At 51.1% G+C, this 23,624-nt stretch overlaps 1 protein-coding gene across 1 annotated transcript in view; it reads right to left on the bottom strand.

The window, feature by feature from the left end:
* Nucleotides 1-23,624, bottom strand: part of ASS1 (argininosuccinate synthase 1) — a 65,757-nt gene that overhangs the window by 28,863 nt on the left and 13,270 nt on the right. Inside the window, exons 6-10 of the mRNA XM_014610553.3 lie at nucleotides 19,119-19,175; nucleotides 15,692-15,766; nucleotides 10,536-10,606; nucleotides 9,771-9,801; nucleotides 1,867-1,957 (exon numbers count right to left, since the gene is read on the bottom strand). Coding sequence (XP_014466039.1) covers nucleotides 1,867-1,957; nucleotides 9,771-9,801; nucleotides 10,536-10,606; nucleotides 15,692-15,766; nucleotides 19,119-19,175 — 325 coding nt within the window. The remainder of the gene's footprint in view (nucleotides 1-1,866; nucleotides 1,958-9,770; nucleotides 9,802-10,535; nucleotides 10,607-15,691; nucleotides 15,767-19,118; nucleotides 19,176-23,624) is intronic.

Raw genomic sequence — 23,624 nt, 5'->3', positions numbered from 1 at the left:
CTCCATCTGCCCTCCTCATTACCATTTAGCGCACTATCAGTTGCCAATCAGGCCTCAATGCCTCCCTTTCTAGTCTTTATTACGGAGGCGCCCGCTAGAGCCGCTGTGTAGTGAAGGGCTCTGTCAGCTTTCCCCATTCTAAACCCCCTATTTTCCAGGGGTTTATCAACTCGGTTGTAAATTGCTATTAAATGTAAGTCTCAGCAATAATGAACCTTAAGCCCCTTCTTCACTGAGCACCCCCCTCCCGCCCGCACCCTCCCTTCTCCCCTTCTCTTTCTATTATCATCTTTCGCCAGGGTATTGGATGCAGTCCACCCGGAGGAGAGCTGACATTGTTGGGCCCGTTGTTGGAGAAAGCTGCTTATCCTTTAAAATAGTTAATAATTAGATTAAAACTTCAAATAAATTAACTAGGGGATGAATGAGGGAGCCAGGAGGGGGGTGCAGGGGAGGGGTTCTTCATGCCCAGAGAGGATCATTAAAATGGAGTAGGGCTCTCCGGCCCGTCTGGAGGGTGGGAGGGAGGCTGGCCGCAGACCCACAGGCCTAAGGGGTCTCCCCGCCATCTCAGGAGGTGCCTGCAGAGAAGGGAATGGGAGATGTCCCCTCAGGTCAAGAGTCTCCCACCCCGCAAGAAGACAACTTTGCAGCTTCCACAGAGCCCTGTGACAGCTTGCCAAGCCCCATGGCAGGCAGGTAGAGCACAGCATAACGCCCCAAAACCAGATGCCAAGGCAGCACCAAGAGAACCCAGGTGCCCTGGCTCTGCCCACCAGCTAATGACACCTCCCTGCAGATTGGAGCCTGCTTTTGCTTCTCTCTCTCTGCATTTGCACTTGCCTGTGGCCCCCAAATGTGACCCCAGACCCCAATGCTCATCCTTACTCCGTGACTTCAAGGCCAAGACTCATGCACTTGCTGCTTTTGGCAGCCCAGTACGCTCCATCTTCAGCTTCCATCTGTACAACCTGGAGGTTCAAAGTCTCGGGTCTTCAACCTCCAGCCTAGACCTCCGTGGAAGGCAGACACGCTTTGCCAATCAATGCATCTGCAAGTTTGAGCAGACTTGCTTAAAGGACTCTCTGTGTCTCTGTAGCAGGGGCCCCTACACATCCCTCTGCACTGGGTGTCAGATCAAAGACCTTAAATCTGCACGTGCTGGGTTCCTTTCTCACGGTGGACAAGTATCTTCTCAATTCACTCTGTAGCAGCAAGGGGATGTGTCCCTGACCTGCCGCCCCATTCTCCTTGCAGCAACCCAATTTCGGCATTGAGAGTGGGGGCTGATCCATCAGCTCCAAGCCCCCCAGAAAGGCGGTGCTCATCAGCACAGAAAGATGCAGACCACCAGCGAGATGGGAAGCCAAGGGAGATGTCCTTGGACACCACAGCCACAAGGGCAAATTTATTGGCTGCTTTCTAGATGCAGAAAGGGGCAGGAGCAGAGATGGAGCAAACAACTTAACTATGGGGGAAAGTTTGGAGGCAACTCCACGACCAAACCTGGAACCCACCCAGGTTCAACCACAAACTTCCAGCATCCAAATTCTTCTACACCCCCAGTTAAAAAAATCTTGTCTAAAAGGAACTGCTACCATTGTATTTCAATTATTCCCACTTACACTCATTCATCAGGGAACCAATTTCTAGCTGGAGTCATCTAGACCCAGCACTCTTTCCTGCCTATGCAGGGGGTCGGACTCGATGATCTATTGAGGTCCCTTCCGACCCTAACATCTACGAAAGACAAGATGGCTAAAATGCTGGTCTTGCTGGAGCCATAGCTAAATGCTCAGGCCCTTGGGTGAGATGCAGATTTATCTCAAAAAAGGAAAAATAAAAGCAAGGAGACAAAGCACTTACCTTTCTTGAACTCAATCTCTAGAACATCTGGAGTGTCTGGAGCGCTGGCAGGATCTTTGGTCTTTGTATACAGCCCGGGGGGAGCATGGCTCTGCAGGAAAGAGAAAGGACTGAGAACTGCTACCTGTGAATACCCACAAAAGCACGCCTTGCACCCTATGGAGAACACGCATCACCAGTGCACAGGTTTCCCATTGCACGCCGGCCCTATACCATAGATTTAACATCACAGGCACGAGGGTAGGGCCCATCCCCTCACCTCTCTCTTATATAACCTGCTCCCACCCAAGAAGCACCATCCTCCCCATCCCCATGTGGGCTGGGCCCCAGGAAGGTGTTGATAGCTCACTTCACCATTGACTAAAGGACTGTGTCCTTGACTTCAGGCAGCGAAGGCTTGTGCTTTGGGGCCCAGAGGTCCCAGCTTTGAGCCCTTCTGGATGCAACCCATTCGGGGTGACACCATTCTAGCCCCGTCTCCTACCCAACTCAGAGCAGCGCCGCCTTGCAAGCTGCCTTGAAAGCTACCTTTAAAACACAGACTTCAGAGTAGACAGAGGCAGCCGCAGATCCCACCTACCCGCCTTACTTCACTTGGACTCCATTTGCCTACACACGCACCCGTGCCGTCTCCCGGGAGAAAACCGCGCTTGCCTCCGCGACAAAACCTGCCTAGCAAAGAGCTCTGACGTCGTCACAAAGGCGAGCGCTGGAGCTTGCGAGGGGTCTGGAACAAAGGGCTAGGAAAATCAGACAATTTTTCCCCTCAACTTGATCTCATCTTTTTCTTTGACGCCCCCACAGCTGGAGATGGAATAGCTGTGGAGGAACAAGTCAGGCAGGAAAAAGTGCGAGTTGGGCAGAGAGACAGAGAGCGAGGCAGAGCGCGCACACTTCCCGCGAACGACGCCGACGCAGAGAATTGGGGTTTATTCTGCACTGACCGAAAAAACTAATGACTAGTCCTGACCTCAGCAGGTGCTCCTGCCGCATGTGCTTTTTTACAGTGTCCTCAAGGTTAATACACCCAGGGGGAAAATGGAGGAACAAAGCAAAAACCCATTTCAAAACACATCAACCTTTATGTATATTTTTTTCCAGATTTAGAGTAAAGAGGCATCTTATCTCTTTTAAAGCCGGCCAGTGGAAACAGCCACGCTCTCACAATTAGTTTATGCCTCGGGACTCGGGCGACTCCAATGAATTGCCACAATTGGAAGCACATACCAGAAAAAAAAAAGAAAAAGAAAAAGTCTTTCTGTCCAGGATTGTGAATGTAGCCGCCTTTTGGAGAAAGCTTTGCAATTTAGTGCGTCCCTTCCCCTCCCTCTCCCCCTCATGTGTGCGACTGGATGCAGTGGCCCTGAAAGGCTTTCAGACCAAATGCATGGGGCTAATAGCCAATGCAACTGGGCCTGATTTTCCAAGTGCTAAGCGCCCACAGCTCCTCCGAACTTCAAGGGGGCCCGCGGCACACTCTGAGCTCATGACAACAAAGCTCCTAAATAACGGTGGGCATCCGAATGGTTAAGGCCAACGATTTCAAAGTTGGGGACCTTGAAACTCCTTCTCTGCCCAGTCCCTTCCAGCGTGCTCAACAAGCTTTCCCCAGGATGAGCAATGGGGAAGAAGGGTGCTTTCTCTTTCAGAGCCACGCTTCAGCTTACAGTCTCTTCCAGGGGATTCTCATTTCGGGCTAGCGAAGATTATTCCCAACTCCCATTTGATCACGTCTCCCACTCTCCTGGTGGACACGCTCTCTCCTAAAGTGACCAGCAGTGCCGCGGTGATTGCCCAGCCGGGGAGACAGAACCTGCACTGCTGTTAAGACAGTAAACTCCAGTTAATTTGCCTCGGAGATAATTTGCCACCATGATTTTAATTTGACCCTCCCACCCTCCATTATCAATTCCTGCTAAGAGTCACTACTGGATAATCCACCATTATTTGTATTCCCTTCGGAGAGGCGAATTAGCTAGAGCTGACCATTTCTTTTGCAAAAAAGGTGATTCATTGCAAGCAAGTTGTTCACCCTCATGGTTATGTCAGAAATCAGAAGCTGTAAAGCAGGTGTGAACACGTAATCCAAGAAAACATAACGTTGGATTGAGGCAGCGGAAATGTTTCAGTAATTTTAAAACATTTGGGTTCAGTTCTAATCTTCTGTACTGGGTGCTTTCAATGTCAATTAATTTATAGCTCTAAAAATACACCCCCCCCCCCCCAAAATCATTCTGTAAACATCAAGATGGGACATTCTGAGATTTTTTTTCAAAGTATGCCAGAAATGATCCTTTCCCACAAATGGTTTCAGCTGTCATAAATCAGCATTTCTTGATGACAATTTGTTGTCAAAAAATTCACAACTGTGTCATGTTTGTAGCATCACATTAATAGGAGTTGAGGGCATGGGATCAGATCTGCAAAGTGTCTTTATGCTTTGCTTTGCAGAATATAAATGGGCATTGCTTCCAAGGTGTTTTGCCTCCTAGGCTCTCCCCGCCCCCCATTTCTTTAAATGAATTTTTTTAGCTTTTCTCCCCACTTTTCCAGCAAGAAAAAACGGCTGAAAAAGGCATTCAAAACAATTCTATTTGTTCCCAATAACGTGAGAAAGTTTCCAAATTCAAACTAAAATTCAAAACGAACCACTTTTTTTAAACTCTAAAATGCTTGAGGGAAAAGCTAGAAATGATCACATGCAATTTTTCAGTTTTATCCCAAACCCTGCTTTTGCCTACAAAAATGCCAACTGTTCCAGTGCGTGCATTTATTTGCTTGTTTTGATGACATTTTCGATTCAACTTTGTTTCCAGCAAGTCTCTTTCTTACCCAAAAAGGTGAGGAAATAAGAAGAGGCTTCAGAGCAACGTGGGCAATTTGGCCCAGTTCCATGGGGCTCTGTCTGACGTTTCATTCCCATCGCGCAGTTCAGCACCACACAGGTCACATCGCCCCAAAGGTTACACTCCCACCCATCTACAGAAACCATATGGTGTGCTTGGAGTTCCCCCTACGGCAATGCTAGGCTGGAAGGCCATTCAGATGGCACTTTGGTTTCATTCGACCTATGCTACAGAGGCCAATATCGTCTTCTCACCTGGTTCACTGCACTAGCACAACCCTGCACTCCCGGCTTCTCCACCTACATGACTGTCTAACTGACCTGTACTATCCTTCCCGGCCATTGCAGCGGGTGTCCAAGGAAAGAGATGATGGGATTTCACCGCTGGCTTAATATGCTGATAAACCTCCCCATGTAGAAAAGCCTCATTTAGGATGCCTATGATCATACGGTTCACCCTCCAGTTGCACAGGACAGTCACAGAGCTATTGCCTGGAAAACACTGTGACTTCTCACAAGGGGCCTGATCCGACACTAACTGGAGCCTTTTGCATCGGCTTTGGATCAAGCCTACTGGGACCGAGTGTCGCGAGCACAGGGGACCGTGAGGACTGCCGAGGTCTACTGCACAAAGGAGGAGCGCAGGGACTGATGCAGCTAGCCTGTTTTGGTAGAGAGGAAAAATACCAAGGAATTGCCGCTTTATATTGATTTGTCCAGGATTTTGGGAGCTCCTGTGAACAGAAGGTGTTGATATATCACAACATTTGTGCCTTCTAGCTTAACCGTTCCGGGCGGACTTCTCTGTTTGTGTAACACACTGACCTCAGGACTATGCCTAGCGACACTGCCAGAGAACATGGGTATTTTATATCCACATATACATGCCAACAAATCATATCCTCAATGAGTAAAGTCCATGATGCCTTGCTGATTTATACCAGTGAAAGTCTGGCATATATATAGGTTATAGATATAGACATATAAACTAATGATCTTTTAAAAGCATGGGCAACGTGCCGTCTCTAAAACAAGAGACGGAGAGCACAGATTTTTGTGGGGGTTTTTAAAAAATATATATTTTAGTAAAAGCTACCTAGCATTTTCATGCTTCTTTTCCTTTATTTAAACAACACGTATAAGATTGCACACGCGCGCGCACCACACACCACACACACAAATTATATGGGCTGCAGATTTCAATTTTACATGGTTTGGCCTTTCCTAGCCCTGATCATACTTATTAACTAGACAAACCCGTTGGAGATGATGAAAAACTTTGAGTTCAAAAGGAAAGGACAGGAGGGGGGAGTGGGAAAAAAAATGAGACAGAGAGAGAGAGAGAGAGAAAGTATTAAAAACTCTTTACTAAACATTGGAAGTCAAAGTCAGGTAGTTTCCAATTTTCTAAGCCAACTATGAAAACCCCTATTAAATAAAATAACTAAATAGAAATAAAAGTGACATTTGGCTTGCATTCCATCATTACGGCGCAAGTCTGTCTTCTTTTTATTCTCTCTCCTAAAAGCACAGTTCAAATGACAAATAGTTTGTTGCAGTGTATCAATGCCTTCTATTTATCCCTCCCCGCAGGGAGGCTAGGCATGCAATGTCATCTTTAAACGGGAGAGAGAGGGAGGAAGAAAAAAAAAGGAAGATAGTGTGTGTGTGTGTCTGTGTGTGCATGTGTGTGTAGAAAGAGAGAGGGAGAGAGAGAGAGAGGGGGGAAAAAAGAAAGAAGCAAGAAAAACGGGGCAAGAAGAGAAGAAATTGGAAGCAAATGGTCCATGAACTAAACCATGATGTAGAGCTATCGATGCCGCAAATGGTTTATTCATCCGGCTGATATTGTTGTGCCGGAGACTGAATGAACTCTTTCAGAGTGCCATATGAAGTTAAAGCAAGTAAATTTCTATCTTTCTCCGCATTAGCTGCCTCATTGCCCTTCAATCGGGCCTCACAGAGGCAGAAAATAGCTCAACCATCTGCTTTCAAATCCCTCCGTTTGGCAGGTCTCAGGGGTTTGTGGGGGGAGCCTCACGGCAGCTTGGCACCCCTCTTTTCTTTGATGGCCTTCTCCACAGCGTCTGGAGCAGCACCCCAGGGCCTAGGTTTAGGCAAGGGTCGGGGAGCTGCAGGGAAATCACTACCCCTCTAAAGCGGGGAAGAGACTGTGTTAATGTTTAACCCAATGCAAGTGTCCCCTGCAAATTCCAGTGCGGGAAATGGGAGGGACGTTGCAGCAGCTGGCACCAAAAAGGTTAAAGGGGAACCCAGGAAAAGGTTATATCAGTCTAGGAGGAGCGGCACTTTCCTTTCTGGGCTTGACTAGGAAGCTGAGTTTTCTCATCTGGCTTTGGCCACCGGTAGAACGAACCTGGTGGCCTTTATGGAGAGCTGTGCCTTGCTAAGCCACAGCTGGGCTGGATACATTCCCTGGGTCCAGTCAGGAGGAGCTCAGGAACAGGAGGGACTGACGGGACTGCAAGGGCAATGGGCTGCGGGGCAGGAGCAAACTGTGCAAGGGAAGGGTCCTGAGCTGGAGGAGAAGGGCCTGCTCCAGGGCTGGGTTGCAGTGCATAGGCAATGCACCCATGCTCTGCACCACAGCTGGGCTTGCAGGCCTTTCTTTCCCAGGCAAAATGCATAAACCAAAAAAACCTTTATACCAGCATAGGCCACTTCTATGGAAGAAGGGTGAAACCAAAATGGAGCTGGGAACAAGACCCCGCAGAGGTACAGCATGGGCAGAAGCAGGGCTGAGTTCTGCACGGTGCTGTAGGATTCAACTGGGAAAGCTCTCCTCCAGGGAAGTGAGCTCTATCCAGCCTCGGTGAACCCAATCCAGCCCTGGTCTGACTCCTCCAAGGCAGACATCCCTGCCACCTAAGTCAGTGGTCTCTGTGAAGGCAACAGAGCCCTCCCAGAAGCCAGAAGAGACCCTCCATGCCACTCTACAGAAGTCACGGAGTGGATCCACCAACTGGTACCAGTGCTGACTGGTCTGGGTTAAATGGATGGTAATAACCTGGGGTAAAAGGCTCCATTATCCCATAAGCAACTGACCCCGAGGCAGCACAGCCCTGTGACCGGTCCCCTTTCTGCTCTGCCTGCCACAGCACAGGGCTAGGACAGGAGACTCCACCTTCCCCAGACCCCGCTTGCACCCTCTCGCAGACAGCCACGGGGGCTGCACGGATCATCAGGCCGTGAGTGCGTGTGGATTCCTTTTCATCTCTCTCCATCCTCTCTCTCCCCCCCACTCCCTCCCTCTCCTCGCCTGATTGTCTAATTAGCACTGATGGATAGTTTAAGTAGCTTTCCTAAGTGTTGCGAGTCCGGTGGAGCATGAACTGGAAAGACACAGGCCAGCAGGCAGCGAGCACCATGAGCCCTATTAGGACACAGTTAGAGCAGGACCCATGCCTACCTGAATGACACATGCCGCACGGTAATAAGGACAGCCCACAGGGGAAGGGGGAGAGGACGGGAGAGCCACCAGCTTACCCCAGGGCAGATGGGCCTTAGGGAAACAAGGAGGAGTTAGAGCAGTGACCCACTGGGTAGGAAGAGGCAAGGATTTAGAGGGAAAAGTGTCCAGTGTCCTTGGCAGAAACCACAGGGGTGCTGCACAAAGGGGCTGAGACCAGGAGCCTTTTAAAGCCTCGAGGAGCCCCAGTTCCCAGGTGCCTAGTGACCGCCTGGGAGCCCCGCTTGGCCTTGCAACTGGGCCAGGCCACAGTGGCCTGTGATCAGTGGTGGTACCCACAGCCGTTTGCACCTCGGCCTGGCGCCTGCAGGTCCTCCCCTAACCTGGGAGCTGAAGCCTTGCAGCACCGGGCTGCTCAGTGCTCCCAAGAAGGTGTAGCCAGGGCCAGGACCAGGGCACTTGCCTATCCCCATCCCACCCTGCATCCACCCTGTCTCAAATGCAAAGGCCAGCCTTGTAGCTCCGATAGCTATATAAGGGTGGATATATAGGGAGGGATGAGGCTGGGATCTGGGCAGCATCTTGGGGTGAAAGAGCCCCCTGTGGCTCTGAAGATTTCCCTTCCTGAGGATACTCCTGCAGTCCCCACCCATGACCCAGGCCCTACTGCATCCTCCCCAGACAGCCCCACTCCCTTCCCCTCCCATGCAGCTGTGCTTGCCCAGGGGCCTCCTGTCCACATCTCCCCAGACCTCCTTCATTTGCAAGCTCCAAGAGGCACGTTGCACAAGCAGCTGTTAGGGTCCCCGTCCCCTTGCATACACCGGCATCTGACTGCACCCTCTCATCCCCAGCAGGCAATGCCATGTCTTCTGGGGAGGAAAAGCTCTCTGCAAACTACATGCCAGCCTCCCACCCTCTGCAGGGCACTCTTGACCTGGTCTCTCAGCTGGATGGCATCTGAGCAGCGCTGCCCTGAGGCAGTCAGCTCAGAGCTGCTGGAGAAGTTACCAGAGCCGCACTGCCATACAAAGGGATTTTATATTCTCTGATAGACCCCCTCCCTCCCCTAAAAAAGGATTCCTCCAGGGGGGTTTTAACCCTTCTCGTCACCCCAGAAATAAGCAAGTTAAAGGCACATAGGAGCCACAGACCTGGGCCAGGCTTATGGGGACCTTCCTCCCGGCAGGTGCATGCATCTGGAGAGCGGTTGGGCCAGAAACGTTCTGTCCATCCGAGATGCCCCCAAGCCCCTCACTCTCATTTGTGTCACCCAAGGGGGATGGGAGACATGTCCTGGAAGCTGGGGAGCATTCAGCAGCCAGCCTGCCTCTCTTTCCCCCTCGCACAAGTGCCTCATCTGTCTAATTGCTTCTTTATTGTTTCCCAATGACATTTTCTCCTTCGGTGTCACCCTGAAATGGTTCCTTCCCCTATTCATCCCAGCGGCAATTAATGTGCCAGGAGGGGGAAGGCGGAGAAGGGGTTGGGGAGAGAATGGCAGGGCCTGGCCTCCTCACCACACACGCCCTGCCGTGAAATTTCCAATTAGTCTGCAAATGCATCAGACGCCCTCGGCCCTGGTGGCTGCCATGTAAGACAAGAGATGTAAAGGGAATGATCAATTACCTTGGGGTTCTCCAGGATCCCGGCCTCGTAGCTTCAGACGGGAAAGGAGAGTGGGAGAGAGAAAGAGAGAGAGAGAAAAAAATTAGTCTTCCCCAGCTTAAAGCCCAGCTGGGCTCACATGTTTCAGGCATGTGTGGCACTCAAGGCAATGAAGTGGCCAGCATGACATCCAGCTGCCCTTGCTTCCCAGCCCAGCTGACCAGGGGGTCAAGCTTTTGGCTTGAAGGACTGAAGGACTTTTTGGCTGACCAGCGGTTTACAGCTGGGGGGGCAAGCTTTTGGCCTGAAGGACGTAGACAGAGGCAGAGCAGCTCTGCCCAGGGGCGAGCCAGTCGTGAGACCGCTCTCCCTGATGCTGTTAATGCCAACATATTGGGGGGGGGTAAGTGCCATGGGGTCTGTCAAGGATGTTCCTACTACGTACTGAGGCTTGGAAGATAAGCAAAGCAACAGATACTGCTACTTGGAGAGCAGGGCATGAGCAAAGAGGTTGAGGCCCAGAAACAAAGAAGGGCAGGGGCTTTCACAGACCAGTCGTGGGTCAGAATCCAGCCTGCCAGGGAGAAGAACAACCTTCTTTGATGCCCACAATGCCACTTCTGTGTTGTGTGTCTTGTGTTGTCCTCTACACCAGTGGAAGTCTTGACCAGTCCCAGCAGCACTGGGAACTGGTCATGCCACAAGGTGCAGGAGAAAAGAGAATCCAGCCCAGGATGCTGGCCCCTTCTCACCCTCCAGAAGCTCTTCCCACCCCTCAGGGCTCACCTGATGTGCATGAGGTTTTCATCCATGCTCCAGGGGCTCTTGGGAGTCACCGGGACCGGGATGCCATGTTTCTGTGGACGAGAAGGGAAGATGCACTCAGAAGCTCCTGCCGTTTGAGAAAGCTAGACTTGCTTCTCCGTACAGGCTATGGCTTGGGTCTGAAACCCCCGGGTACCACCCAGCACCGCTGCAACCCAAGCATATGCCAAGAGGGAGTTAATGGCAGTCCTTAAAAATCCCACAGAGCTGTTCAAAGGGCTAATGCACTTCTCTGTACCTTGAAGCCAAGGGGCACCGAGTTACTGCAGAGCACAGAGGTGGTTTCAAGCTCAGAGACAATTCAAAGAGGAGGGTCTAAGCGACACCTCGGCAAAGAGGTCCGAAGGAGCTAAGCCGAGGGCTCGGAGGCCGGGCAGAGTAGTATTACTAGCACCAACACTTCATGGAACGGAAAGCCTGGTTCCCCGGGAATACGCCCGCACCAGGACATCACCGGAGGCTGCTGGTTAATGGTTAGCAACCAAGTTGGAGAGACAAGCACCACCCCATTCAGCCCTAAGGTCCTCACGTACATGCAGGAAAGCAGCAAAATAACAAGGACTTAATAGAGTTTGTTCTAAAGGCCGTGACGCTGCCCAACCCCTCCAGCATGGCTCACCGCCTCCTCTCACAACCCACTCCCCAGTGTACACCCCACTTGCCCCTTCCCACCCAACTGCACACTACCACCCACTCCCTTAATATAAGACTTGCCACTGACTGGGTCAGACCATGGGTCCGTCTTGCCCAGTCTCCTGTGTCACGCAGGGGCACAGAGTGGATGTTGGCAGGGACAGTGAACAGGGTCTCACCAGGGTTTTTTTCCATTCTTCCTCTCTCACTTGCAGCATCCAGCCTGTCTTGCCTTTTCAGACTGTCATGATCCCGCAGCAACACCATCGCTGCTCAGGCCCGCACAGTGTCCACCTGGCACCCCCACTGCTTTTACTGCCATCGTGTCTACCAATGTTGGGAGCATCAGTGAGCAGGCAGACACCCTCATCCAACCCACCAGCTCTTCACGCCGCTGGGGTAGTCAGGTCAGGGACGGCTGCTGCAATGAGCCACCTGCCCAAGCATTCACCCAGCGGCTCAGGTGGGGTTTGTGGCCTAACCTGCTCAGGTGCATGTAGAGGAAGCAAGCATGCTCCCAGAAAAGAAAGCACTGGTGTGGGAAGCAGACACTTTCCCAGACTTCAGGGCTTAGAGCTGGGTGGACCAGTCTGAGACCTTTCAATGAACTCCCTCTGACCAGCAGAGATGAGTATAAATCTGCCAGACGCTGGTGCGCGCACAGGCTAGCGAGCGACAGAAATTCAGGGAGAATGAATTCCCTGTCCCCGTCCTCCCCACCCCATCCTGGGGCCAGGATCAAATGCAAGCAGCAGAGGAGATGCAGGGACCAAGCCTCAGCGTGAAGCAGGACACAGCTCTGCCCACGCTCTCTCCTTGTGTCCCAGGCTGATCCAGCAAATCCAGGGAGCTCAGGCTGGCAAAGCCCCACCTGGGCTTTCTCCCTCCATGGCGCTGGGAAGCTCAGCCTCTGACATTTGGCAGCCTGATGATGAGGAGACCCTGCCCACCCTCCCACTCCCACCACCACACTGCCCTGCCCGCTGCTTCTGATCGCTCCATTAGCTTTCAAGAGCCTGTTAGTCAATTAATGCTCTTCTTTGTTTATTCTGAATGGGCTATAATCACCAGCACAGGGTGGCCCCGAGGTAATGTTCCCTGCTAACAGCTCCACATCCCCCAACCCTCCTCCCCTGAGCCTGCACACATACACACTCACATGCACGCTTCACAACTTTGTTCCTGCTCCCCACCCTCAGGTTTCGCACGAAAATTTCATGCTTTTCCCTCAGCCCCTGATTTTCCCCATGCTAAGCAGGTGGCAACAAAAAAAAGATCCTAATAAATTGGGTTTCCCGTTCGAATCTTCTTACGCACACTGAACATCAGGTTGTTTTTCCCAATTCTCCATTTTTGTTCTACCTTAAAAAAAAAGGGGGCATCAAAGCCCTGCAGTGCTAGGCTGTTTTGCCTGGGGCCCTAGAGAACATCCCTGCACCGGTTCCAACGTCCCACCTGTTTCAGTTGAAGTCACCAGTATGAAAGCAACCTAAATTACTCCCAGTCTATTCCCTGAATCTGTAAAAACAAAATGAAACCCATGCCTACCCTAACCGTATGCCTAAATCGCCCTTGAATCTCACACTTGCTTTAGGCTACTGTAACCAAGAGGAAAACCAGATTTCCTGAATCTGACCCTTACTTGGTGAAAGTTAGTCTAGCGCCACTGAAGTCTATCCTGGCAGGAGATCAGGCTGTCTATTTTTAAGACATTTTTAGCTGTGTTACTAATGCTTTTGATTATCACTACAGAAATACCTATACAATTTTCAACATTTATGCTTCTTCAGCATTGCCAGTTCCCGGTGTTCAAAACACTTAAGTCTAGCTTCCCCATGAATCATGAGATTGGCTTAAAATCAGTTCAGCCGGTGGTGCCTTCTGATGTTTGTTTGTAGGCAGCAAGTGTCCCTCCATAACCCTGAAAGCCAGATTTTTATTTCTGAAAAATGAATGAAAGCCTAATCACGAGACTCCGGAAGCAGGGACTTAGATAAACATCACCAAGGGCTGGCAATGGCACCACGCATTAGCTTCACGGATTTCACTCTACTGGGACTTTAACAGGAAAGAGCTGGGTATGTATTACCCAAGTATGTGTTTTGATTAAAAAAACCCAAATTGTTATTCATCCAGTGGATAATTTTCTTATATTGGACTCACTTGACTAAGTCGGCGCGCTCACTTTTCCTTATGGACACGGCTAGTACTGAGGTTTCCCCGATGTTGCAGAAGTTAGGGGGCAGAAGAATTACAACCCCAGCCCTGCACTCAGAGAAATCATTTCTAGTTGCACTGAGTATTCCCCAAGTCCCTGTATTACGATCATGTGAATGTAAGGCCCAAACTGAGTTCATAGCATCCAGTGACAAAGACTTGGGATGACTCACACGAGCCCATTTAGGCAGGTGTGCAGGGCCCAGCCCCTGCAAACCTTTGCAAATGCGTTCAGCTCTACTTCCACGAGGAGCGAGAGTCCCAAAGGGTCGAATTTTCCCTTCAGTAACCCTCCAGCTGGACCTGTGTGACTAAGTGACGTGCGCACCTGAGTGATTAGAGGAGCGATTCTCAACCGGGGCCCATGCAATATTGGCACTGTTAGGTGTGCAAACACCTATGCACAATAGATGCACACGATCAACCCAGAAATTTCAAATAGGAATCCTTACTTTCAAAACTAATTTCCAACCTGTTGTGGTCTTTCTGAGCTTGTTGCAACAAAAGAATTGCCCTATTATTTTCAAGAAACCTGTGAGAGCTAAGCGCTGTCATTTTCTGACAGGTGCTTTGAGTCTAAAGGGGTGCCTTGAATCTAAAAAAGGTTGAAAACCACTGCATGAAAGGATCAGGCCCCAAAATAGGGAGGGAGCAGATTTCTTCAGCTCTCAGAAGGGACTGGGTGCCAGAGAGGCCAGTGGTGGCTGATCCGTCTTAAAGTCTCCCCCGGCTCTAACCTCCTCCCTACAAAGAGGGCCCCAAACTGTGGCTTCTCTCTCTCTCTTTTTCATTCCTTTTTTTTTTTCTCAAAAAAAGAGACACGTGTTCCATTTTCCATATAATAAAAACACAGCTCTCCTAATAACTCCACTACTTGACAATTTGTTTGGCAACATATGGGAAGCTCTTGTAAACTCCCCTCTTAATAATAAAACAACAGATGGCAAACACAATCCTCAACACGCAGCACTCCGGTCTTTAATGGGATGCGGAGGCCTCTCTCTCTGCTCTTAGCGCTCCACGTGGCGCTTCCCCTCCAACTCAGCACCTTGGCTTCACGGATATTATCCAGCCAGCCTAGACGGCAGCTATTTAAAAACTGAAGCAATTTTCTGGTTTATGCACAGAGCTGCTTTTTTCCTTTTGATTGATTGAGCCCACTTGTCAAGCATTTCCATGAAGTCGCTAAAAAAGAAAGGTACCCTGGTGGGCACTTAAGGAACCTGATGCAAAACTTCTAATATGTTTTATTGCAACTTGTACTTCAAAAAGGAAGGGACGACAAAAGGGAAAATGTATTTGCTTTGTCTATTACGCAAGCCATTGAGGTAGGACCAGTTTCCTCAGAAAGTGGATTACAATTAACATCCAGGTAATTATGGGCCATTTAAAAAAAAAAACACCCCACAATCATGCCCCTGAACAACAGCAAGGATCTCATGCAGAGCCAGCTTGAATTCCCACAAGGCACGGGAGCGATTGTGCTCCGCTCAAATCCAGAGCACCCTCGAATTAGAATATAAAAGGCTTTGCCGCAAGATGGAATCAAGACAACTGATGCATGGTGAAGGGAGAGAAAAACCAGGCGGATGGGTAACCTAGCAGGACAGATGAACCAGGACTCAGAAGTGGCCTCAGGGAGTCAAGCAGGGAGAGACCCCGTCCCCAGTTAAGCCAATCCAACCATCCCGTTGACTTAATGGGAGTCTGGATTCTGCCCTGGAGCTCTATGGACCTCATTCCCCAGGGCCCTGTATTCTGTGCCGCCATAATGCCAGTGTCAAGAGGGCATAAAGCACCTCCTTTCTGATTTCAGCTTGCACTGGCACAAATGATTGTGCATGATGCAGGATAGCAGGAGCAAACCCCTGGACCTCGGCTCCCCAGGGATGGTGCTCTTCCCTTCACCTGTCCTGCCAGGTTACATTGCAGGAGATGGATTGTCTCTTCTGCCCAGCACAGTGGGGCCCCGGTCTTGACAGAGGCCTCTAAACAATACTGGGACACATGGGTTTGTTCTACATTTCTCCACTCCTGCACACACCACAGGGGAGGTTGTAAAGGCATGTGTTCAGCCCCTGGGTACGGAGGGAGCGCTCGATGCTCCACATAGCAATGCCTCCCGGCCTCTTAAGGAGACAGGAAGGGAGCCCACTCCCTCAGTGGATAGACAGCACAGAGGACAGGACCAAAAAGGAGGAAGCAGCCTACATCAGGAGCAAAGGGTGAAGAGGAACGACCCAGGTCACTGGGAAGGGAGCCCGTACCTTGGCATAGTCCATCAGGTCGTTGCGTCCTTTGAAGCGATTGTAGAACTCCGGCATCCTCCAAGGAGCGATGATCTGAAGGAAGGAGCAGAGACACGGTCAGTCCAGTTGAACCACAGCCCTTGGCCACCTTTGTGGCCTTCCGGCCCAACCATCCTGGTCCCTCAGCTGCAGCTTTTCAGACTCTCAAACGGTTCCCAAGGGTTGATCCCCTTCACAAGCAGGCGACAGGCCTGCGGCACAGAGATCCTGACCCAGAAGCTCACAGTTGGCATCAGCAGGCCTGAGAGAGCCCCTGGGGAGGATGTCCAGAGGCTGAAACGTGGACAGGCTGCATCCTTGACACGTAGCACCTATCCAACTTGCCAAGCCACCCAGTGTAACAGGCAGAAGCAACGCGGAAAGGGGCCTTCACCCTGCTGCAACAAGCCAGGGCTCAGAGCAATAGCACCCATCACAGGCATGAATGTGACTGCAAGACCTCAGCCCCAGTCGCCCTCCTGCCCAGTAGCTTCTGGTGAGAAACAAAGACATATTCATGCATCCTGATCAGCCTTGTGAGCAAGGAAAAGCCTTCTCCTTCTCTCCCCCTTTAAAATACAGCACTGGCCTGAAAGCCTTGGAGAGCCAAGCCTGGTGTTTAACTACAGCTCTATCGGGAAGATCTTCCTCCAGCCCCACAAGTGCCTCCGCCCCGACATAGGGAAGCCAGAAGAGAGGTCAGTCCCCATGGCCCATTGGATCCCCCTGCTCTCAAACCGGGGTGCGAGCACCATCAGGGAATCACAATCACATCTCATCTTGTCTGCTCGAAGCCGGCACCAGTGGGGAGCAGCCCCCGCACTGGTTAGCAGGGCCCTCCAAGCTCCGCTTCACCCCCACAGACATGGATCCAGCCTATCTTTTAGTCGCTACTGTATGGACTGCCAAGCCCTGCATAGAAAAGCTTCCTCCCTCATTTCAATATATTGCTTCGCATCCCACCAAAACCTGAGAAGGGACAGAACTAGGTCTTATCTTACTTACTGCCGCTCCACAGATATCTAAGGAGCAACTGCTGCTGGCATTAGCAGGACCCTAAAGATGGGACCGGAGGTGTTTTACTGAGATGCACTGAGCACCGTATCCAGCTCACAGACAAGAAGCTTTCGCATCTACCTTGAGATGAGGCTGAGAAGTGGACCCACTCCAATCCCAGGACTTCTGTGGCTCGAATAAAATGAACCCAAACCCATGCTCATTTGGGGGTGTCACAAAACCTGGGAGCATGACATTTTGACCCCTCTAACCTTTCTCCATGAAGCCACCCCAGAAAAGAGCCTGCTCTCCCCACTCTTCTGCAGAAGACCCCGCTTTCTCTGCAGGACCTCCAGAGCCCTCACCATTTTGGAAGAACAAATCTAACACAACCCAGCCTCCAGCCAAAAATAACACACACACAAAGCTCCTCTCCAGCCTGGGTTGGTAAAATTCCTAGAGCAGGGAGTACTGCAAAGGGATGCTCATAGCCCGAAGCACAGACCACATCCATTGGCAGATTTAATCTCACCAGACAAAGGTGGAGTAACCCAAAACCCTTGCAAGCTGCCACTGTAACCCTAACGAGCGGCAGAATATGCCAAGACGGGGGGAGGGAGAAGCATCCATTATCCCACCAGCCACTCAACACAGCTGCCTTGTTACTGTTTGTTTCACGGCGTCGTGGTGTTTGGGGTAAAAATAGGTCAATTAAAGATCATTACAGCCCCCTCAAATGCCAAAACGTCACCTCAAGCAGCTGGCGGCTTGTTAAAGAGAAACGCAATCGCTTTGAGTCTGTGTTAAAAAATACAAATTCCCCGCAGCCGACTACCCCGAGCCTCAGCAATGCTGCTGGAGGGCTAAGGAGCAACCTGGGGACCCCAACAGGGACCCGAATGTCTGCTTGATTCTTCTGCATGTGGGAAGCACTAACGGGACCTGTTTCACACATGTCCGGGCATCCAAAAATACTACCGGGAAAGAGAACGGACCAGGCCCTGAACGAGGCAATTCAGCTGCGGTTACTGATCAAAATGGAGAATATTCGGTAACCTCTTGCACAAGGAAAGGGGAACATGTCACCAAGACAGCTGTGTTTGGTAACAGCTTGTCTTCTCACATAGACCATCCTAGCGACAGCACCACGATGACCCTGTTAAGTTCCTGTCTGACTCGCATCGGCACCCAGAAGCACGGGTGCTTGCATCCCGTGCAGGGATAGGACGCAAAATTGGGTCTTTGGGGATAGGACAGAAAATTTAGAAATGAGCCTAAGCTGCCAAACTGAGGTCTGGATTCAGACTTGGCCAGAGCGTAGATGCCAGGGGTTTGAGTTAGGCTCATTTTTGCTGGCAATATTACAGACCAGGGGAGATTTATGCCACAAGAAGAGCATCTCATGGTATCATGGCATCTCCCGTCTCATCCAAAACATGGAAAAGCAGAGACAGCTGGGAACATTGTGAAGACTCATGCAGGCTTATTTTAAGGAGCAGCCTGCAGTGTGGCCCAAGGGTCTAGGCAAAGGTGAGGTTGACTTCCCAGGCTGTGACCAAAGGGGATAAAAATTAAAAAAAAGGTGCTTGATCCACTTCCATTTCTTGGGGCCTCGAAAAAAAAAAGTCAGCCCTGAAGGCTGCTTGGCGTTCACTCACCCAGGGGAAGGGGTCCAGGCTTCATGGAGCATTTCTGGACACTATATTAACCAGAAATGCTATGAAAAAGTTTTTCATCAAGCCTTTCAAATGAGAAGGCTCCAGCAACATTGGAAACATTTTAAAATATTTTCCACAACATTTTAAAGAAAAACCAAGGCCCTCAGCTGCATTTTTAAAGATTTTGTCATGAAAAAGGGTTATTTTTTCCCAGTTTCCCCCCAAATTGTCCCTACTAGGCAAGCACAGAAAGGAAGGGGAGACTGAAAGTAGAGAGGAAAGAAAGGAAAAAAACAGGGGAACTTCCCATTTCTAATCATGAGAAAATTCAAAAGAAGGACAAATTCTCATTGAGGGAGAAGAAAAAGATCTTCCTTCACTAAAAACCGTCTTGAATTAGATTATTATAGCCAGCTCCAACACAAACACTCTGAAAGGGGCTACGGTGACAGAGTCGGCACTCATGGCCACTCGTTTTGCAGGTGATGCCCTGGAGACCAGGGCTGGAGACCAGGTCAAAGAGAAGTGGAAGCATGGACCCCTTGGAGATCCCTCAAGGTAGATGAGAAAGGCATGAAAGGCTTTTCCATGGCCCATACCATACCACAGAGAGTGCACCCAAGCACTCAAGAAGCATCTCAAGTACAGAGTAAACCTGCAAACAAGCATTACAGACCCTTCCCCATGCCAGTCATATGCCCCAAAGGGCGCCCAGGTCTTCACCAGGCTTGGTGGCAGTCTGAAGTCCTTACCTTGATCTTAGGGCACAGGGCGTAACAGGTGAGCTCAAACCGAATCTGGTCATTCCCCTGCAACAGAAAAGAGGTGGGCTGTGGACAGTCCTTTGACTAAACCCCATCCCTCATGTTCAAACATCGTGCACAGGGCTGCGAACTTGGACGCAGGTGGTGGCAGCATCCTAGAGCAAGGCAACGTGAATCAGGTCTCTCTGGTCTCCTTGGAGCTGAGGTCAAGATGGAGCCCAAGGCCCGGTTGTGCCCCTTCACCAGCAAATATTCCCACTGGGGCCAAGGTCTAGGGCTATGCACTCCAGCTCCGACCACTGCAGCTTGTAGGGAGAGGTCTTTGGGACAGCACAGGCGAAAGGGGATGAGATGGGAAACTGGGTGTCTTAAGAACAGTACTGCCCTGTGCATTTGCCAAGCCATTTGCAAAAGCCAGCAAGAGAACCAGTCAATGCCAAGCCGGAGCGTCCTCGTGCGGCACAGGCAGTCTTTGGAGCACTTGCTTTCCCTGGCTGAGCTCATGAAAGCAAAAGCCCAGGGGTACCAAAGGCTTGTGAGCCAGATCCTCAGGTGGTGTAAGCTGGCGTAACTCCATTGCGCCAACACAGCTCCACAAAGTTACACCCGCTGAGGATCCAGCCCAGCAACTCTCCATCTTCTCATCCCATCCAATGAAGACAAAGCAGAGAAAAGGTCTGCAGATCCAAACTGCGGAAAAGAAACTACGCAAATGGTAGCAATGCAATATCAGGGGCCCATAATGTGTGCAGCAGTGCCTGGAAACAAGAGATGCTGAATTCCTGGCAGGAGTGAAGGCCTGTTTGTCACACTGCCCCCCCCTGCTTTGTGTGCCCACGAACACATGACAAAAACACTCTTATTTACCAGGACAGCAGCTAATGGGCAAGTGGCCCCCTGACTATATCAGTGTGAGAGCATGAGAGCCAGAGAGACCCAGACACTATCTGTCTCTAATTAACCTCCTCTCTCTGTAATCCCTAACCCATCTGTTTTAGAATTACTGGAGACGACAAATGCTGGCTCAAAGCCATGCCGCAGCCATATCGCTCTGTCCACCTCTGCCTCCGCTGTCAGCCAGGCACAAGGCAGAGCCAAGAACAACACAGCTACTGCCTCCCCGCTCGGTGCTGCTGCCCAGCCGCGACGAGAGCCGTGTTGCAGGGCTGGGTGCGCACACACGGATGATGCTCTCACATTGAGCTGAACCAAAGGTATAAGGCACGTGCAGGAGTTGCCCTTTGCTGTGGCATCAGGCACTGCTACCGTGAAGCCTGTCGCCATACAAGCAGCCTCTCAGTAGGAGATCCCATCCAGTTGGGATGAATAAACCTGCCCCAATCCTGCAGCAACTTGGGGGTTGCTCAAGGCTTTGTTTCGCACACAGAACTTCACAGCCGCTGCGGGGGGGGGGGAAGCCAGACCCTCCTAATCCAGGAGAACCAGCCCCTGAGCTAAAAGAGCATTGCCTGCTGGCAGTATTGGACCTATGGCTGGTAGCTGAGAAGCTCTGTCCCCATTTGGTAGAAGACAACTTTATCCAGTGCATTACCCTAGGTAACCGATGCCTCGATAAGCTCCCGGAAGCTCATCATGCTCGGACATAGGCAGGTAGATATGCTCTATTTGAGACAGAAAATCAGTGCAAGAGCAATCCGGCTCATAGGAATGACCTTGGTAGGAACAGCTGGCTCTTAGGCCATTCACTGGTTTCAGTCATAAACAGCTTGGGTTATGCAGGCAGCTGGACCTGCAAAGGGGAAGGAGATGTTGAAACAGAGGCCTTTCCTACACAGAAAAATGTACACCCTACAGCAGCGTCCCAGTCTGTGGTACAGGTACCGCCAGTGGTACGCAGACCAGCTGTTAGTGGTACGCATTAACAGTTTTATTATACTTACTTTATATGACACAAATTTGCTGCTGGCCCTTAAGGTTGAACTGAAAAATTTGCTGGCGGTACTTAAGGCTGTATTGTTTTAAATTGGTTGTGTGCAATCTGTCAGTCTGGGAACTGCTGCCCTACAGTACACTGGGCCCTGCAGTACACTGGGCCCTGCACACTGGCTCAGCTCCCTCTGGGATCACCCATCACTAGGAAAAAACAGTGGCCTTTTTTGGTTTAGCTCCTGCTGTTTCCAATATCAGATCATCCATGAATTTCCACCTCCCTAGGAACAGGCCCTGAGTCTGGGACTCCAGCTACCATAGGTGATCTCTGTGGCTTCAACTCGCCCCAACGTGCGCATGAGCTCGGGGCAGTGCTAACAGCTCATCTGTGCCCATCTCTGGACCAGCCCTGCAGAGAGGACAGGACTGTGCATGACATGACCAAGCCATTCCTAGGTGGCCTATGGAGGTGCTTTCATGCCTTTAGCGATCCCTCGCCACTGCACCACAGGCACGTGTCACCCCGAGGATGCATTTAATGTTACTGTAGGTATTTTTAGAGGGATGGATTTTCAAAAATAGCTGACGACCCCATACGCACTAAGCCTGCATGACTTGCTAAATGTGTCACTGAGACTTCTTGAGGGCTTGTCTAACCCAGGCTCACCAAAATGACTATGTATTGCTTTGGATTGCAAGCCTTAAAGGAAAAAAAAATAACCGATTACTGAAGCTAACCCAGGCTTACAAGACAACCTGAAAGTCAAACCGGGACAATGCAGAGTAAAAGTGACACATCAACTCAGGCTGAAAGAACAGACAAGTTCAGTGGCAGTCCAGATGTGGGCAATGCCAAAGGCATTTAGGCACCAAGCCCTCTTCATGCACCAGGCCTAGGTTCTAAATCAGGACGAGTCGCAGGGGGCTCCCGATTCCCTTGCAGGCAGGGACGACTCACAGGACCCAGGTCTGGAGGTCTGAGGGGACAAGCTGCAACAGTGAACCTGGAAGAAACCTTCATCTTCTTTCCAGGGAGTTGGGAGAGGAGCATGAAGGCACTGGGGAGGATGGCTGTGTAGGGAGGAAGATCATGGAGTGTGAGATGGGGGAGGCGGGGGGAGTTGATGGCTTGCTGGATTGTGGACACCCTTTCATCTTAATTGGTCCTTGCCGACGAGCCCCCTGGCAAGAGCTGTCTAATGAGGCCAGGTACCTTGGTGCGGGAGGGTGGGAACAGCTCAGGGAGCTATTAGTCCTTTTTAGGGAATAGAGATGAGTGCCCAGTTTCCACCGCCACTAAACAGGATACCCTCCCCTCGCCCCCCCGTTCCCACAACCCAGGCCCAGCGGATACATTTGCTGCTGGTCCAGGGAACCCCCTGGGACTATTACACACGTGCGCATATGACAGTACATACACCAAAGCACTAATTTCCCTTACAGGCCCAAAACACGTCCATCTGCTCCCGAGACAAGGGCGCTGCAGATGGTGCGCATTTAAGATGCTGGAGCCCCTGCTGCTGCCGCAGCCGGGAACGGCGCATTCCCGGGTCAGGTTACCAGCACTCACCTCCTCCTCCCCAAACCATTAAGCTGAGGAGAAGTCAGACTTGGCAGGGGCTCAGGGTGCTGCTTCCTGGCTACTCAGTCAGAGTTGGTGGGGGAGGGAGGTTGGCTTCTGCAGAGTCAGTCCGTGGAGTTGACTTTTTAGCTGGGGCAGCGGAGGGGAGCTCAGTGCAGAAGCAAGGGTATTTTGGGGCTGTCTCACTGGAGAGCAGAGCATGGCAGCCAAGCAGTTATGGCATCTCTGGCTCCAGAGCCATGCAAGTGAATCCTGCTCCATGACGTGTGCCACCAGCAATGGGACTTGGCCCTTCAGGCTGAGGCATCAAGGGATGCTGGCCCCATCACTCCCAGGCTGCTAGACCACTGTGAGCCTCTGAACCCACTTTTTGGATCGCTCAAGAGCACCCTCCAGTGGACGGCTTAAAGAGGAGCAAACGGAAAGGGTGGCACCTGCACATGGGGATGTAGCAAGGTGCATGGGAAAAGCCTGTGCAGGGGAGCTGCACCACATAAGTGGCCCCTACCCCCACAGCTGACCAGCACTGTTGGAAGAACAACGAGAGACTGAAGAGCTCTAGCCTAGCAGACATCCCTCGAGATGCTGCCCCTCCTGCTTCTGAGTCTTAAATCCTTTGCCTGTCACACCCTACAGCAGCAAGCTCTTCAAACCCTCTGCTGGGGCCACCTAATAGCAATCACCCCCTTCCTAGCTTGTCCCGTTGTTTCTCCCTTGGACAGGGATGGTTAACTCAGATTGGGCCCTCCTCCCTCTTCCTTTCGGTGGACTCTGGAGGTCTGATACGCCTCCCGACTTCCCACAGCACACCTGGAGATCTCTGACAAGCATCCAGCCTGGAAACAACTCACTGGTTTTAGATGGGTGAACACAGAGAAGCATCTTCTAGCCAGCGTTGTGTCCTCCTCGCTGGAGGCTGAGTGAGTGTCCACCACAGACCATGGCAAGTGCAGATGGTGCATGCATGCCCGGAGGAGAGAGGGTGCAGGTGGTGGAGGGGACACACCTAGGCTTATAAAGTG

Source organism: Alligator mississippiensis, chromosome 12 (assembly GCF_030867095.1).
Source record: "Alligator mississippiensis isolate rAllMis1 chromosome 12, rAllMis1, whole genome shotgun sequence".
NCBI lineage: Eukaryota > Metazoa > Chordata > Crocodylia > Alligatoridae > Alligator > Alligator mississippiensis.
The sequence above is the reverse complement of the archived record's forward strand: the minus strand, read 5'-3'. Positions and strand labels throughout refer to the sequence as shown.